General features: G+C 33.6%; 2 protein-coding genes and 1 non-coding gene across 5 annotated transcripts; 2 read left to right on the top strand and 1 right to left on the bottom strand.

Annotated features, from left to right (window-relative positions):
• The first annotated feature begins 923 nt into the window (after nt 1-923).
• Nucleotides 924-996, top strand: TRNAK-CUU (transfer RNA lysine (anticodon CUU)). Its single transcript has one exon. It is a non-coding gene; the product is annotated as a tRNA-Lys (tRNA).
• Nucleotides 997-1,157: 161 nt separating this feature from the next.
• On the top strand, nt 1,158-5,507 carry LOC140822367 (protein FMP32, mitochondrial-like). 3 transcript variants are annotated; one of them, XM_073183263.1, is made up of 8 exons: nt 1,158-1,316; nt 1,457-1,592; nt 1,716-1,847; nt 1,978-2,037; nt 4,609-4,685; nt 4,757-4,813; nt 4,936-5,002; nt 5,106-5,507. In XM_073183263.1, the coding sequence occupies exons 2-8, from the start codon at nt 1,533-1,535 to the stop codon at nt 5,223-5,225; spliced, it is 573 nt and encodes a 190-aa protein (XP_073039364.1). In that variant the 5' UTR covers nt 1,158-1,316; nt 1,457-1,532; the 3' UTR covers nt 5,226-5,507. The 3 variants fall into 3 exon arrangements, with proteins under 3 accessions (XP_073039364.1, XP_073039322.1, XP_073039252.1); XM_073183221.1 differs by having other exon boundaries at nt 1,414-1,592; XM_073183151.1 differs by having other exon boundaries at nt 1,397-1,592.
• A 997-nt stretch (nt 5,508-6,504) lies between these two features.
• LOC140822299 (cytochrome P450 84A1-like) lies at nt 6,505-9,657 on the bottom strand. The gene is made up of 2 exons (XM_073183053.1): nt 8,555-9,657; nt 6,505-7,335 (listed from the first exon to the last, which is right to left on the bottom strand). Exons 1-2 carry the CDS (start codon nt 9,479-9,481, stop codon nt 6,712-6,714), a joined length of 1,551 nt encoding a protein of 516 aa, XP_073039154.1. The 5' UTR covers nt 9,482-9,657; the 3' UTR covers nt 6,505-6,711.
• Between the last annotated feature and the right edge of the window lie 7,705 nt (nt 9,658-17,362).

Genomic DNA, 17,362 nt, shown 5'->3' with positions numbered 1-17,362 from the left:
TCAATATTTATAGAGAATTGTCTTGTTTCGGAATTGAAATCGAGATGAAAAAGTAACCTATCAAGGTGAGTTTTTTTATTTGTGTTTTTTTTCAATAATAGAATTTGACATATGACTTAGAATTTGAAGTAAAGTTTCATAAATATTGATTATTCATATAATATGCATTACTTAATTTATTAGTCATATTGTATTTTATATTGAATTTATAGATATATTGGTTCTTTAGTGGTTATCGGATTGCTAGTCTATTGGACAAGGGGACTTGGGCCGAAAATATGAATCCAATTAAACATGTTTAAAACATGATATATGATTCATCTGACAACGCGACGCGACTTTTGTCCGGAAATATAAGTGCACATCAGCTCGTAAATGATTGATTGTTGTACGGATCTTAGTTGATATGTGGAGAAAAGTGTTACAATGAATGTGAGTGAGAATCATATCTTTAGTCCACGATATTCAATTCTAAGTGTTGAACAATTACTATATTTAACTTGATAAGATATTTTCATAATGATAATGCTGAATTGATCAATGTTCTTTTGACTTATTATAAATTTATAAGCTCAATTTTATTCTCACTAAGTCCCTACAAACTAATCTCTATTTTTTTTATTATTGTAAATTACATATAAATATTTCAGGACTCTAAATAGGATGAAAATTGAGGAAAATGGAAATATTAGTTTGACAAGATCATGAATTTTCCGTTGAATTCGTATTTTTATATTTCATAAAGTCAAAGATTATACACACATTCCAAACTTAAAAGAAAGATAATGATATTGCAATTACAGGACAACATGACTGGACTGTAAATTTTAGTTTATGTCGTTAGGTTTAAATAGTTTTTCGTCGAATTTGATTCAACATATATATTACGTTAAATACAAATAAAATATTAATTGTTCTAACAAGCCCGTCTAGCTCAGTTGGTAGAGCGCAAGGCTCTTAACCTTGTGGTCGTGGGTTCGAGCCCCACGGTGGGCGTTGCTATTTTGCCACTTTATTTTCTCTTACTAATTTTGTCTTAAAAGCGCTATTCCATGTCAACAACAAACAATCGACATTTCTAAAAGGCGCTTTAGTTTTTTTTTTAATAAAAAAAATTAAATAATTCTTTTTATCCATGGAAAGCATAAATAAATAAATAAGCCTCCAATATCCGACAGTGGAACCAACGTTTGAATCATCAATCGATCGATCCCCACGTTCTCCTAGGAATCAGCAACTCCTCCATTTCTCCCCTGCTTCTCCTTCAAGTTTTCTCCTCTTTCTCCATAGCTTAGCTTGTGCAGCAAATTTGAGCGGTAATAAACTCTTTGCTGCGATTCATAGCTGTTTAAGCCTTATTTTTTGGCCTCATTGCGCGGACCCATTTTGGAAATAGATTCGTTTTTGCCTCAGATTTTGGCTTTGTTGTTTATTTGATGGCGGCGGCGGCTTGTAGGCGTGCCGTGCAGTTGGGGGCCGGAACCAGCAGAATTCAGTTGTTCTGCTCGAGCCGCCGGTTTGAATCAAGGCAGATGTCCGAGCTTCTTAAATCCAATGGGAAACGTCTTTTCCTCGTGGATACTTTGGCTCTTGTAATTTGCATACTTTTTTCTTTTTTTTTTACGTTTTTCTATATGTTGCCTGTGAGGTGTGATTTTTGTTCCATTTTGGATGTATTTGACCTAATTAATTGATTGGTTGCTTGATTCGATCAGGTGAGGAGATTGGAGGCGCAAGGCTTGCCGTCCAAGCAAGCCGAGGCTATAACCGCGGCTATGACGGAAGTCCTGAACGACAGCTTGGAGAATGTTTCTCATTCCTTTGTCTCCAAAGGTCAAATGCAGCAAGTGAGCCCACACTTTGTTATTTTGGTGTTCCTCTTAAATTTCACTGTTTCCTTTTATTGCTTTTGTGGATGAATAACTATTTATTATCTGCGTATGTGTTTGTAAGGAGTGCAATAATTTCTTTTTGTAGAATGAGATGACTCAGGAATCCAATTTGTCCAAATTCAAGACTGAAGTTAAAAGTTCTCAGGTATGGCTTCGTTTATGTTTGACTTGTTTGATTGAAATTCTCGTTATTTTTTAGTAATTTAGTTGCTATTCTCTTAGTTACAAGATATACAGATTTGGCAGGGAGAAAGTTGGATTATAGATACTAATTCCTTGCCTCAGGCCCTCAAGGCAGAATATTTTCCTTGTTACACTAAAAAAGAACTCCATAATGACCTCTTTTTGTGCATTATGTAAATGGGCAGGGTTCGATCATCTTATCAGCCAACACTACCACAGTTTTTTGTGGTCCTTGCTTTGCTTTGTTCACCAAGACTATATATATTCTCCTAGAACTTCTTTGAATTTTCTTTTTGATGTCCGAAGGACCAAAGGAGAGAGAGAGTAGCTGGTTCTATTGATTACTGTGTTAAGTTGGCAACTTCCCAAATTTTCTGGTTTTTCAGCCATTTTACTAAAAAATATTATAGCAGGTTGGCAGATAAATAGCAACTTCGTGTTAGGAGTTGGGAAGATCCAAAGCTGCCTTTCTTTTCTCAATGTAAGAAAAAGTGATACAACAGGATCAAATTAACCCATAACAGATAGCCAATCCAAAAAATTTGCATTGATTAGGATATTTATTATCCTTTCTGCTATACGATACTTCTGGTGACCGACTTACTTTGGTCTTAGACTTTAGTTACATTCATAATTGCATAACAATAACCAACCTTTCATGTTCTAGTTACTTGTTCTTCATGCCTTCTAGACATAATGGTTGGGAGTAAAGTTTCAGATGTTTTGTGAAGAATGAGTAATGGCAGAAACTGGTTGCATTTTGGTCAAATATTTTCACTCCTTTTGCTTTGAAGTCTCTTTAGCGTGGGCTTATAATCCTTAAGGATGCAGGGCCCACCAAGGCATTCAAGGGCCTTGGAGCCCGAGGCACATGCTTTCCAAATATGAGACTTATGGAAGGACATAAATTTTATATTGAAAGATTATGAATCATATTCAAACATAGTGCATTAACATTTAAATTCAGCAATGAACTAATAATTGGTTATAAACAAGGATTTGAAAACCCCAAATAAAGAACCATGCCACTAAATTAACATTAATAGCTATGAATTTACCCGAAAATCATAATTCAAGTCAATAAAACACAAATAATTTGCAAAAAAGTGAAGTTAAATGATAAATGAATGAATTTCGGTGAACACAATAGTTAGAAATTTACCTATGAATATGAAATAAATGAAAAAAGAGCTATAATCATCCTTCAAAGCCTAAAACTCATTGGAGTCGCTAGTAGCCATCGCCATTGCCAAAGTGTCCGGATGATGGATTTTGGTTGCAGGGTCGTGGTCAAGGGAGGGCTGCTATGAGAAGTAGTTTACTATTCAAATCCTGAACATTGAAAAAAAAGAAAATAATGAACAGGAAATTTATGCAGCTTCTCACGCCTGACCTGAGCAGCACCTCTCTTCAATATCATTGAGCCTGGGGTGTCTCCAGGCCTGGCTGAACCTCGCACGTTAGGGGCACCGGGCACCTTTAACAGCATCGTGTGTGCTTTACTTAAATGATGTGCTTATTTGAAAAAGGAAAACGTAGTATTGTTTCCTTCTTTATTTTTGAAGAAATTTTCTTGACCCAAAAAATATTTTATGGATCCAAATGAATTGAGACCCATTAAAGAAAAGCCCAGGCATCAAACTGGTTTACACTAGAAAAAATAGGAAAGGCCCAGGTGAGGAGAGGAAATAAAATGCGTAGAGGGGGACACCTGTTTTGTGTTCTTGATCTGTTCTCGTGTTTCTTTCTGTGTTAAATTGTGGGAATATAACAAAATACAACTTACGCGTGCACAACAATATATTAAAGCTTTTCATATGTTTTCTTAAATATTGCCCAAAAAAAAGGCCTACTTGGGCTATATGATGCCTCGGTACTTTCTGTTTTACTCATAAAACGAAGGATTCATGCTAACATTATAGAGTTACTGGCACAAGTTTTAAAGGATACACTTATATCATAGGAACTGAATGTGCAATGAACTTGATATGATTATATCACTTGACGTTGAAAGTTATGTTTTGGGTTTATTTTGATCAATAACAGAAAACTTTATGATGTTTAACTTTGATAATTACTAAGAAATATTTTTAGATGACTGACTAGTTTTTGAATGTTTTAGAAAGACAAAGATGATCAGAATTTGTGAGGCGAAATGTATGAAAGAAAATTAGCTGACATTTAATTAGGCTACTGATTTACCTTAATTCTTACACTTGGCAATCCTTGGAGAACACGGGGAAATGGACTGGAGTGGGATTATGGAGTGTTGAAATCAGATCTCTTTAATTAGAAGCAGCAAAAAAATGATAGTAGTTATATAATTCTCTCTTTATTGAGCATGAATATTGCTTGTGCTTGTACCACAAAGAGTAAATGATTACGTATGTTTGGAAAACTGCAAAGGAATGATGGTGTTTCTTTCTTCCTCTGCTGTATTTGATTTCTAATGTATGTTATGTTTATCTACTTGGGCCTCGTTCTTGTAATAATGTTTGGATTTTATACTTGGTTCGTCTGACACCGAATGCAGGACCACCATTTTTCTCTATTGCAACACGAGACGGAAAAACTAAAGAGTGATATAGAGAAGATGCGTAGCGAGCTAAGGTCTGTTGGAAAATGTCCGTCACCTTTCTGTTATATTTGTGATTGTTTATTCTGAGAATGATTTGTTTCAGGTATGAAGTCGACAAAGTTACTGCTGGGCAGCGATTGGATCTGAATCTAGAGAGGGGGTGAGTTATCCTTAACGCTATGCACGAAGTAGTTACCGGCACATGATGAAGAATATACCACCTACATACAGGTGTCTTTTTTCCATTTGTTTATGCTTTGTTCAATCTTTTCTATTATGCAGGAGAATTCGGGATGAGCTGAACAATCAAAATCAAGAAACGACTAACCTCACTAACAAACTTGATCGAGTGAGTACATATAACTGGTGAAGCAATTCAGCAGTTAACTAGTCGTTTGTTTAACCTCAAGAGTTTCCATTTGATCACAATCTGTTATATTGTTTCATCTCAGGAAATTCATGCATTGCGGGCTCAATTAGAAGCAGCAAAATATGATGTGATTAAGTACTGCATAGGTACGCTTGCCTCCGTATCTGCGGTTGGCCTAGCTGTGATCCGCATTCTGATGTAAGCTTGCATTGCAACTTAGTTCAACTTTTCAAGAAGAAAGGATTTTATTCTGATTTTTTTTATAAAATCCTTGACTACCCCTGCTTCAATCTTGCCTAAAAGATTGAAAGAAAGACAGACATTTTACCCTGATCAAACATAGATGTAATTCATGTTTCAATGATCCAAGATTTCAATTTATATAGGCTGCAATAGTTTGCGTTCTTTCACCATCACGCATAGAATGGCATGTGAGCCTTTTTATTTTATTTTTGTATGCTTGAATATGAAAGAACAATTCTTAGTTCTAGAGTGGTAAATACTACTTCGACACAATGATGTTTATTTGTGTAAAATATAATGATGCAGAAACATAATATTTTTATTTAAGTTTTTATCAATTTTTTTTTTCGTTTTCTTATAAAAATGTTAGGCATTTTTTGGGATAATGTCAGACAACAAATTAATTATTATAGCATTTCAACTTTTGATACGCAATATATGGCTCTTCTGATAATATTCAGCAATTTTTCTTTAGCCCTCCTTTTTTTTGACATGTGTTGCGTGAGACATTGTTTCTACCAAATTACCTACCACAAATGATTGGTATACTTGGTGGGAAGTATTAAATCACTTAATATTTTGTGGTAGTACTGTAGCCAGCAAATCCTTTAACTTTGATCATTCCTTTCTTTCCAACTTCCATCCAAGATTATTTTATGTCCTAAAATGTAAGTTGATTCTCTCGTTATCCAAATTGGTTGATGATTCATCCCTATTTTCATCACATACATGTAAATAAGTTAATTTGTTACGTGTATCTATACTATATTATTAATAAGTTTAATCTGATAATAATTACATATATCAATAAAGTATTAAAATTAGAATTCAAGTCATATATAGATTAGTAGATAGAGTATTATTTTTTAATCATCAAGTTGCAAGTTTAGTTCTTGCTTGATCTTTTTTTTTTATTCGTTTGTTAATTCATATCTCAAAATTGTAATGTAGTTTTTCATGGTTTTTTTATAATTATATTTTGTTCATCATTTAAATATAAATTAAATAAATTATAAAGTACGTGGATGCATTAGTATATTATAAAGTCTAGATATTTAAGTGTTGTACATACTATTTTTTTTGCCATCGAAAACACCGATTTTATGTCCCAAAATATTTTTTTGTACTATTATTTTTGGGAGAAAACACAATACAATAATATAAAAAATTAAACAATAATCATGAATAAAGAAATTCATCATAATTTGCGTGATATAAAAATAAATTCAGCACTCAAATTTCAAAAGAAAACATAGAAAAACAATAATTTTCAAATTTTGCATGCATCTTTACATTCATGAAATTATAGATAGCTGAAAACATTTTGGTGGGAATAATTTGCTTCCAAAGAAAAAAAACGTAATAATAACATTTCATATCTGCTCGGCGCGGATCCCCTGGCACCGGCAGGAGCACCGGCAGGCTGTGCCCAACGGATTCCTTGGTCAGTAAAGAGGGCAGAGCAGCCGCGGCGTCGGCACCGCCACGAGCCGAGTCGCGCGAGGCGCAGTGAGCCCGAACACATCGTCCATGTCCATCTCGCTCGGCTTCATCCCGTCGGGCAGCTCCCACGTGAAGCAGTGGAGGAGGTGCACCACCGCCATCTCCAGCGCGTACAGGCCGAGCTGCATCCCAGGGCACGACCTCCGGCCTGACCCGAACGGGATGAACTCGAAGTTTGCCCCTTTGAAATCGGGGACACCCTCCCTGAGGAAGCGCGAGGGCCTGAACTCGTCCGCGTCCTCCCACGCGCCCTCGTCGCGGCCGATGGCCCACGCGTTGATTATGACTCGGGACTTGGCCGGGATGTGGTAGCCGGAGACGACGGCGTCCTCGGCGGTCTCGTGGAGGAGGAGGGGGATGGGCGGGTGTAGGCGGAGGACCTCTTTGAGGCAGCAGCGGAGGTGGTTAAGCTTCTCGAAATCGGGCTCCTCCACTTTGCGGGCCACGCCCACCACATTGGTGAGTTCTTGTTGGACCTTTTTTAGGTCGTCTGGGCTTCTCATTAGCTCCGCCATGGCCCACTCGATTGCGGATGCTACTGTCTCGGTCCCACCGAACATGACGTCCTGACATCATTCACACGTCATTCATCAATCAGCAGTTCACATAATTTTTAAAACTGCATAAATAAAATTTGATTTTGTTGTTGCTATAAATATTGATTTCTATTGGGTGATACTGCTATTTGTAAACGACAGCTATTCAGCCGATGGTTTATATTCATCTTATATTAATGTTTTAAATTTGAGACGGAGTTTCGTGTTCGAGACTCGTTAATAATAAACTTTTTTCTCAGCTAAAAAAAAACACAGTTATTCATGAAACATTGTAATTACGATTAGAAGTTAATTATTCAACAGAAAAAGTCGTAGGACGAGGCTTCAAGATGATAAAAATCCACTCAATTTGAGAGTTAAAAATAGGAGCATATTTTACCCTATGTTAATATCATTATTGGAATAAAAACAACACGTGCATCATTAAAATATTAGGTTTTGGTACCCCAAAATAAAGTGAAATGTAAGGAAAGAGACACCCTTGGATAGACGAGACAAGAAGGTTTCTTGTTTTGGTTTCTAACACCAACCACAATTAAAATAGTCGTTATTTTATTTTAAAATGAAGCAAGTAATCCTACTAATATCAAGTGATAATTGTCTTTCTATTTCAACATTTTCAACTAGTCATTGTCACTAAGTGAGAAATGAAGAGGAATTAAATAATTTTGAGAAATAAAACAACCCTAAACTTTTCTTATCCACAAAATACGGTGAGAACCCAAGATTTAATCCAACTTGTATGAGTTATCTAGTTCAATAAAAAATCCCCCACCTTCATTGAATCGAAATACAAAATTGAATTTGAGTGGGTTTCATGTGAGACCGTCTCACACAAGTAACAATTTACATTCGTGAAAACCAAGGGTATGAAATCAATAGAGTTTTTTAAACTTTGTGTGTGTTAAATAACAAACACCTCTGCCACCTTTAGAGGATTTATTCGTAAAGCACGCGATAGCAACGAAACATAAGAATGTATCGTAAGGAACTCGAACAACTGTTTCAAATAATTTACTAATTCAAAAAACTAAGTTTTGATGGCGACGATTGATATAATAAAAAAACCCTGAAAAGAATACAGTGGGATTGGTGTTTTTTTCCCAACGTTTTCAATTGACGGTGTTTAAAATTTATCAAAAAATATAGGGGATCAAAATTTTTCTGGACCTGAACACCAAACCAAGGTAGTAATAATGAAGAAATATCCTAAATGAAGGAAAATTACCATAATGATTGCTTTGATATTATTCCTTGAAAGTTTGATTCCACCCTGCAAATCTTCAGACTCTGCAACTAATTTGACATCTTCATCGCTGTAAAAAGCTAACAGTTCATCCACCATATCCTTTTCATCATCACCGGAACAGTTCTTTTTATTCAGGTGATCATCGATAATGGAGTCGATGAATCCATCAAGAGAATCCCGGGCCTTTGTCAGCCTGCCGTTCAAACCCTGCGGATCAATCCACCCCAGATAAGGAATAAAATCCGCAAGATTGAAAGCTCCGAAAAGCTTGGAGAACTCCTGCAGAATCTTGATGAACTCATCCTGGCCGTCATGCGAGCTCGACCCGAATGCAGCCCGGTAGATTATGTTCTTGGTGAGACCAAACACCATCTCCCCAACGTTCACCTCGCTGCCGCTGTTGACCGCCACAGTCCGGATCATGTCATCCACCTCATCCCGGACCGAGTCCCACGACTCGGCCCGCTTACGGCTGAACAGCTTTATCACACACAGCTTGCGCATTTGGCGCCAGAAGGGCCCGTAGTGCGCGAAGGCCATGTCAGCCCTGTCGTAGGTTAAGTAACTAATGGCGATAGTAGCGGGCCGATTGGAGAATATGTTATCTTGTACTTGGAGGACTTGCCGGGCAGCGTCCGGGCTCGATATAGCGACCATGTGGAGAATACCCATGCGGAGGTGGAGGATTCCGCCATATTTTTTGGCTAGTTTGGCCAGCCCACGATGTGTTAACTGGTCCGTTAATCCCATGTTTCCGATCACCGGCCATCCCTTAGGTCCCGGAGGATAGGGTTTACGTCGAAATCTCGATAAGAACAGGAACAGGAAAAGGAGAGGGATCATGAAGAAGATGAACAGAGGCTTAGCCTCTAAAGCTGGGAGTATAGTAATCATTTTCTTTTCCATTCTTGAATTATCAAATATTTTTTGGGAGTTTGGGATAAAAAGATTGAAGTGCAATTTTAATGGAGCTACTTAGTATGAGGGCTTTATATAATAGATAATAGATAGTGGAAGCATGGGTGCAGCAGCCTACACTACTGGTACTCTCAACTACGAAAGCGGGCCGGGTCAACTCGGATCTCTGGAGATGGGAGGAATGAACATATGAAACAGACCTATGAATCTAAAAGTCTCTTTCCACGACAAAAACTTATGTGAGACGGTCTCACGAGTCGTATTTGTGAGACAGATATCTTATTTGGGTCATCCATGAAAAAATATTATTTTTTATGCTAAAAATATTATTTTTTAGTGTGAATATGAGTAGGGTTGACCCGTCTCATATATTAAGATCCGTGAGATGGTCTCACATGAGATCCACTCCTCTTTCCACTGTGGTTTACACTTTACTGGGATGAAGATTGATTTTTCAATATGACATAATTAAAATATGGATCGTTAATTGCATGTAGTGTTGCGTGTGAAATAATATTTTAAATATTATGAAATGTATATTTGTGGCAAATAATTATTTTTAAATAATTTAGTTTAATTAAGTTAATTTACAAAATCATACTGAAATTGATATAAATTTAAGGGATATTTATGGAGAAATATTTTTTCCAAACCGAAATATAAAAAAGTTACGAGATATTTTGATATTTTGAAAAGAGTTTCACCAACATACCATAATTAACATAGAAGGTTTAACTCACATGTAATAATAATAATAATAATAATAATAATAATAATAATAAATAATCATACTTATAATCGTTGAATTGGTCTCATGAGAGACTAATTTTGATTGATTTGGAATAGTTGAACGTTCGATCATCTTCCAGATATATTTATTATGAGTGGGTCTCATGTGAGACTATATCACGGATCATAATCTGTGAGACAGATCAATCATACTCATATTCACATTAAATTTTTTAATGTAATCGATTTCTATCATTGTCAAATTCTTCAACCAATGAGTTGTCCTTTCTTGTTTGGTGTAAGCAAGCTAAGTAGTGTTGATTACCTGTTGAACAACAAATCAAAATTAATTTTTTTAAATATCGTTTGGTTAATTTTTTATAATACATATTATTATATTAGTGTAGCAAATGCATATAAGACGACCATATATTATCTCATCCCGAAGATGTAGTAAACATTCAAACAGAATAATTTTTCGAATTCTAGTGTTTATATATATATATATATATTATTATATATATATATAATATTTAATTACTATCATTTTATTAGTAATTTGGGAAAAAAATTCTTTGGATTTGTTTATGTTTTGAGACCAGTAATTCCATCAACTCAAACTAAAATAGCTAATTTTTTTTTTTTAAAAAAATTATTTAGAAATAAGGTAGGAGGTAAGTATCGCCATACAAAAAAATGGATTAAAATTGGACAGTCTTGTTGTCCCCTTTCTTACTTAATCTGCACATTATTTAACCAATTTTTCTAGTAGTTAAGTAGTATATATCTTTATAAAATTAATACTTAATATATTTGAGACGGATCGAGTAAGAGACTGAGTGATTGAGTTTAGTTATTCTTATGGTGACAGTTGTGATGTTTCAAGATTAAACAACTGTAAACTACAGTTGATCTAGTTCAAAAAAAAATACAAGTAAGCGCATCATATTTCTACTACACAAAAAATACCGTGAGACGGTCTCACATATCAATTTTGTGAAACAGATATTCTATATGGTCATGACCCACGAAAAAGTATTACTTTTTATGTCAAATATATTAATTTTTATTGTAAATATAAACATGATTGATCCGTCTCACGAATAAAGATCCGTGAGACCGTCTTATGAAAGACATATTATTTCTATTATGTATCAAATGTTATATCCCATTCTAACAACAACAAAAAACTATCTGATAGGTTATAAGTTTTGGTGTGGACAAACAATCAATGAATTAAATTAAATGATCAACCTTGCATAGACACCTGTTTCGAAACTAAAATATCAAACACAATATTTCGATTGCTCTACTCAGCAGAGACAATTATTGTATCCAAGAAAGTAAGTTCATTTATGAGACGAGGCTTTGAGGCGACCACCTTAAGATTCATACTGTTATAGGGCAACAACACATTTTTATATTTAGTGCAATACTTATATGCAACAAGTTTCAAATAAAAGTTCAGCACAAACTTTATTCTACTATACGAGCCCAGCAATTTCAAAGATAAAAGAGTATCACTTTTCTCTAAGCCTGTTTATATTGGCTTCCAGCTATGCAAATAATGTTTATTGTTCTATAGTCTTCTTCAATTTGATCTTACAGTAATCAAGCGATTAGGTACTCGAATTTCAGCATTGTGTTTAATTTTAATTATTAAATTTTGATATTGAAAATTCAAGAAGAATTTTTTGTTTGAAAATTTCAATGTATCTATATATGTTGTGTTCTGTATGACTGTTTTTTCACAATTTTTTTTTCTCTGTTTGTATCTGATGAGATAATCAATAGTTGCTAGAAGAAATGTCAAGCCTCCGGTATTGTTAAAGGTAGGATTCATAAATTACTTACTTCTGATATAAATTTGTCTAGCTTTTTAAATTAATTATTTTAATGAATTAAATACTACAATCATACTACTGCAATAGACATCTACGTAGATATTAATTTATTTTCAATTTAAAAGATTTTTTCGATTTAAAATGGAAGTTTTGTTTAGATTTTTTTCTATGTAAAATATGGAGTGTCTTGAGAAGGTTTTAGTAGGGTAAGAAGAGTAATATGGAATTAAATATTTTAGTGTCCTCTAAGACATGAGTTACTTTAAGGGTCTCACACTTTATAATAATAATAATAATAATAATAATAATAATAATAATAATAATAATAATAATAAGTTAAACATTTTAGTTAGATATCATCAGTAATTATTGAGACAATTAAGATGTGTTTGGTTGAGTAGATTAAATAAAGATAGATTAATAGTCAAATATTTATCGTTAAAATTTTAAGATGTTTTAATAATCATTTTGACCCGGTTTAAGATCCAATTTTATGGATAATTATTTTGACCCGGTTTAAAGTATTTGTAGCGCTTTAGAAAAAAAAAAAAGAAATCATTAACGACACAAAACATAATGAGAATGAGCTATCCTGATTTCGGGCTCCCTCTAGGATTTCTCCCGTAAATGAATCCTTATGGGGGCATTATCCCTCACAAGTTTTTCCATGCGTCATTACTCATAGTATATCCATATCCCTAGAAAATTGAGTTTCTTTCGCATTCTCGGACACTTGAACATAGGCCCTGTAGAATAAATACTTAGATTTTTAGAGTATTGGTGCCAATTGAGTTTTAGAGTAGACGAAAACACCCATTTTCAAGAGATGTAAATTTGCTATCAATAATGGTACATGTGAGATAGAATGCCTCAGAGAAAGTCCGTTTACGAGAGAAGATCCCAGAAGAAGCCCAAGATCGAGATATCATATGATTTTTATACAAAACATCAACTCGGAGTAGAATGAAGATATTGATAAATATTCGAGTCGCAACAATAAAATAACAAACATGTTCTATCCGTAACATTCCCCCCTCAAAAAAAAAAACAAAAAAACAAAGAAACAAAGAGACAACTTTTCTCCCAGAGCATTGTTAAGAATGATATTTAAATTTGCTATAAACATATTCTAACCATAATTAACATTCAAAAGTACAATTGATGTAAAGTTTGAAGTTCAATAGAACCTAGAAATGAATTATTTTGATGTTCGAGAATTATATTCGTGGCTCCAGTATATTAATGGGATTAGTAATGGATAAATGACTATGACAATTGAATATTTCAAATTTATCAAGTTGAGTATCGCATTTCCTATTTATGGTGATGTTAGCATGATTGTAGAAGTTGATTTTATTGTCGATGTTGGATTAGAATGATGACTTGTGGAGTTTTGTGTTCACAAATACATTGTTGGGTAAATCCCTAAGTATTTCACTATATTGTAGACTATTCGAGGTATGTATGATTTCGATATATCTCTAGGACATATGCACCTAATTTTATTGTAGTTTGGATATTATGCATGTTATTGAGTGCTAGGTCGACGATGATTGATGATGGGACTATGGATCTACTATTATCACGTTCGTATTCTGGTGATTATATATCGACCTTGGCGTATCTCGGCCTACCTCTTAGATGGGTGCAATGATTGGTCATACTGGGCTTTCTGACTATTTACCTGGTAAATATGTCATCAAAGATGTCGATTTAGTACTTCAGTCCACAAGATTGGATGTGTTTCATGTAAGGCTACGTTTGGTTGGAAAGATAGGATAAACTAATGAGTAGTATGTAAATGACAAAAACAAATGATTGTGATAGAAATATAATATAAGACGTAAAATAGTATTATGTTTGATATGATTTTAAAGTATGGGATAATTTTGAATTTTTTGATGAAATGACGAAATTGTCCTTTTTTATATATTTTTTTCTTTACTCCGGCAACGGAGGTGCTCCGACGACCGGCTGCGCTCCGACGGCTGGCGGCATCCGGCGGTGGCCGGAGGTGACTGGCCGGAATTGGCGGAATCGCGGCAGTTGGCGGTCGGCGGCGGCGGCGGTCGGCGGTGGCCGGTGGGCGGTCGGTGGAGGGAAGTGGTGGTGAGTTTGAATTTAGGATAAGGGTAAAATTGGAAAAATAGGATGAATTAAGAGTAGGATAAATAATCCTAGGGGGTGAGGATGTATTATTTTAACCTATCTAATATAACCTAATCATTCATAGGAGGGATTGACTTGGTTAAAAATAATCACGCGTACCAAACGAGGGATAAGGTGGGTTAAAAAAAATAAACCCACCTTATCACCCAAACCAAACGCCCCCTAAGTGTTTATTTACTCCATTAGGTGGACCTCATATTTGGATCGTCTGCAGTGCACTTTTTACATAAGATGATCATGTGATCATCTTATTTAATCTGACAACTTGTTAAATTTATCTCATATGGTGTGATATCCACAAGATGATCACTTGATCATCTCATGTAAAAAGTGCACACCACCGAATGCTGTGTTTTCAACACTGTAGAAGATCCAAATCCGTGGACCTCAGATGGTTTAGGACTTGAGTCCGCAAGATATGTATGGGCGAGTTATGACTGATACTAGAAAATTCATTAATATAGTAAGGGTGGTTATATGATTAGGCCCTAAAATTAATCACTAACCTAATTGAAACTTTAAAATTTATGTTCTCTATTCCCAGCATTTCGAATTCGAGCTATTCATTGTGCCATTATATATTTCATTTGATTCAAATTTGATTATAAAAAAACAAAAAGAAAAATAATTACATATATAATTGAACTTTTTTTTAAATTTTGGTATTTTTTTCATCGGATTGCTGACGTCTTCGATTTCGTGGCACTAACATTCAACAAGTAATTAAACTCCATGTTGCCGAAAATATTATATATCGTAAATAATCATCAAGAGTGAGATTTAATTTTATTTAGTTCCCATCATTCTTAAAAGTTATTAAAAGTTTTTGTAACATAGCAAGAAATTGATCCATCGAAAAATAGGAAAGATTTTGATGCTAAACCTCATCGATAATTTCGAGTCTCTTTCTTCCTTTAGACTAACCAACCAACCATTGATAGTATCATTTTACCTTTGAAGATTTTGGCTCTTTTCACACAGAAATAATAAAATATATAAAATAACAATTTTGAATAGTGGGATATATGTTATTTTAATCCAAATATAAATGATTACTTATTATCAAAGAAAAGAATATAAATGAATTTACGTGTGATTTCATCATAGACACGTCATCCATTTTTTTAATGATTAACGCAGGCCGATATATTATTTATGAAACACCAGAAAAATCACAATAATCATGATATATATTTTATTGTTAATTTATAACATGGTCCCGGTATTATTTTTAAAAAATAATAAAAATAATATAAGATTGTTAGAAAATTAATTTCGAATTGATTAATAAAAAAAGTGTTTAGATGGCGATCGAGAGGAATTTTGGTTTGTTAGTTTAAGAATATTTTATTTTCTAACTTTTAGAAACAAAAAACAACAATAAATCAAATTTTCGTCGGAGTAGGTCTCTGGTGAAACGGTATCACGAATCTTTATCTGTGAGATGAGTCAACCTTACCGATATTCACAATAAAAAGTAATACTATTAGCACAAAAAGTAATATTTTTTTCATGTATGACCCAAATAAGAAATCCGTCTCACAAAATACGACTCGTTAAAACGTCTCACATAATTTTTTGCCTTTTCATCCATCTAAAATACATATATATTTTAATTCAACAATACATTTAAAATTTTAAAACACCCACATAATAATAAATTAAAAGATATATAATTAGCAAACAAAAACTTACCATATGTTATGACTCACACAATTTTTTTTTAAAAAATAACTTTTGTGTATGACCTCTGTTAACCGAATATTTTAATTAAATTTCCTATTTTGCGTCGATGCCGTGACTTTCTATTTGCCACAGTTTCAAAGAAATTGAAATATAGTCCATGAAAATATAATATGATGAACCAAGCAGTGACCACATACCAAATTTTTATAATTTTTCAATTCATTTGGCGAATTTTCGTGCACGAGAGAATACATGACATACAAATTAAATATGTAAGTCTATTTTTTTATTGACAAATTTGTCTTCTTATCAATTTATTATTGCCAAACTAGTCCTCTGAATTGACTTTAAATTTTGTTTTGCTCATCCAGATAGTCAAAACTGGGTATGGATAATTTAAGTTGGTATTTTTTTGGCTTATGATCTTATTTCAGCAAAGTACACATAATCATTTTTCAGTTCCAAGTCATATTTCTCGATGTCGCACTAACGATTTTTAGTGTCTCGTCAATATTCCGGTGAAATATTTATATGACCAGAGAAAATGGAATCTGAATAATAATAATAATAATAATAATAATAATAATATATTTTAAAAACATGAATATTATTTATTTGCAATAGTGACGGTCTTATTATTATTTTTTTCCAATCTGAAACTGTTGAAACAATGGATTTAAAAGGAAAAAAGCTCTAGAACATTTTTTTGCATCTCATGTATTAATTTTTAAAATGATATATTTTCTATTCAAATTAATTTTGATTTTTCATTAAAAAAAATTAATTTTTGAATTTAAGACTTAAATTAGAGTGTATTTAAATTCCAAAAAAACATTACTTCAGCGCCAAGCTTTAATCTTCGAGAAACCTACTGGTCTAATATTAAATTTAACATAATTTATGAAATCCAACAGTTTCCACCGCTGAATTAAGAGTACTTACCGGAATGAGCTAGAAAAAGATTGGAGTAGGTCTCTTGTGAGACCGTCTCACAAATCTTTATTTGTAAGACGAGTCAACCATATCAATAAGAAGTAATACTCTTAGCATAAAAAGTAATACTTTTTATGAATGACCTAATAAGAGATCTGTCTCACAAAATACGACTCGTGAGGCCGTCTCACACAAGTTTTTGACAACAAATTGTGGTTCAAATCTTTGAACTCCATGGATGTTTGATTGTGGTTTTAAAAAATTTAATTTTCAAAATAAATCGGAAATATGAAAAGTGTGTAGTTATATTTCATAAAAAAATAACTTTAACGTTGTGTCAATGATATCATTAATTAGTATTAAAAATCATAAAAATTGTATTGTTGGTCCAATATGTTTGTCTCTTTATGATTTTAGTTCGTACGTTGTCAAATTTCAATATTAATTCATTATCTTTATCATTTTTGGAAATTTTAATCATGTTCTGACGTGGTAGTGATGTGGCATA

The sequence above is a fragment of the Primulina eburnea genome, chromosome 1 (genome assembly GCF_022965805.1).
Source record: "Primulina eburnea isolate SZY01 chromosome 1, ASM2296580v1, whole genome shotgun sequence".
In the NCBI taxonomy this organism is placed as follows: Eukaryota; Viridiplantae; Streptophyta; class Magnoliopsida; order Lamiales; family Gesneriaceae; genus Primulina; species Primulina eburnea.
The sequence above is the reverse complement of the archived record's forward strand: the minus strand, read 5'-3'. Positions and strand labels throughout refer to the sequence as shown.

What these genes read in the sequence shown, in the direction of transcription:
- LOC140822299 (XM_073183053.1), bottom strand. Translation starts at nt 9,481, where the DNA reads ATGGAAAAGAAAATGATTACTATACTCCCAGCTTTAGAGGCTAAGCCT. An exon ending in ATATCAAAGCAATCATTATG is followed by an intron (nt 7,336 to 8,554) that starts GTAATTTTCCTT and finishes GAATGATGTCAG; the next exon opens with GACGTCATGTTCGGTGGGAC.
- LOC140822367 (XM_073183221.1), top strand. Translation starts at nt 1,437, where the DNA reads ATGGCGGCGGCGGCTTGTAGGCGTGCCGTGCAGTTGGGGGCCGGAACC. An exon ending in TCGTGGATACTTTGGCTCTT is followed by an intron (nt 1,593 to 1,715) that starts GTAATTTGCATA and finishes TGATTCGATCAG; the next exon opens with GTGAGGAGATTGGAGGCGCA. An exon ending in AAGATGCGTAGCGAGCTAAG is followed by an intron (nt 4,686 to 4,756) that starts GTCTGTTGGAAA and finishes GATTTGTTTCAG; the next exon opens with GTATGAAGTCGACAAAGTTA.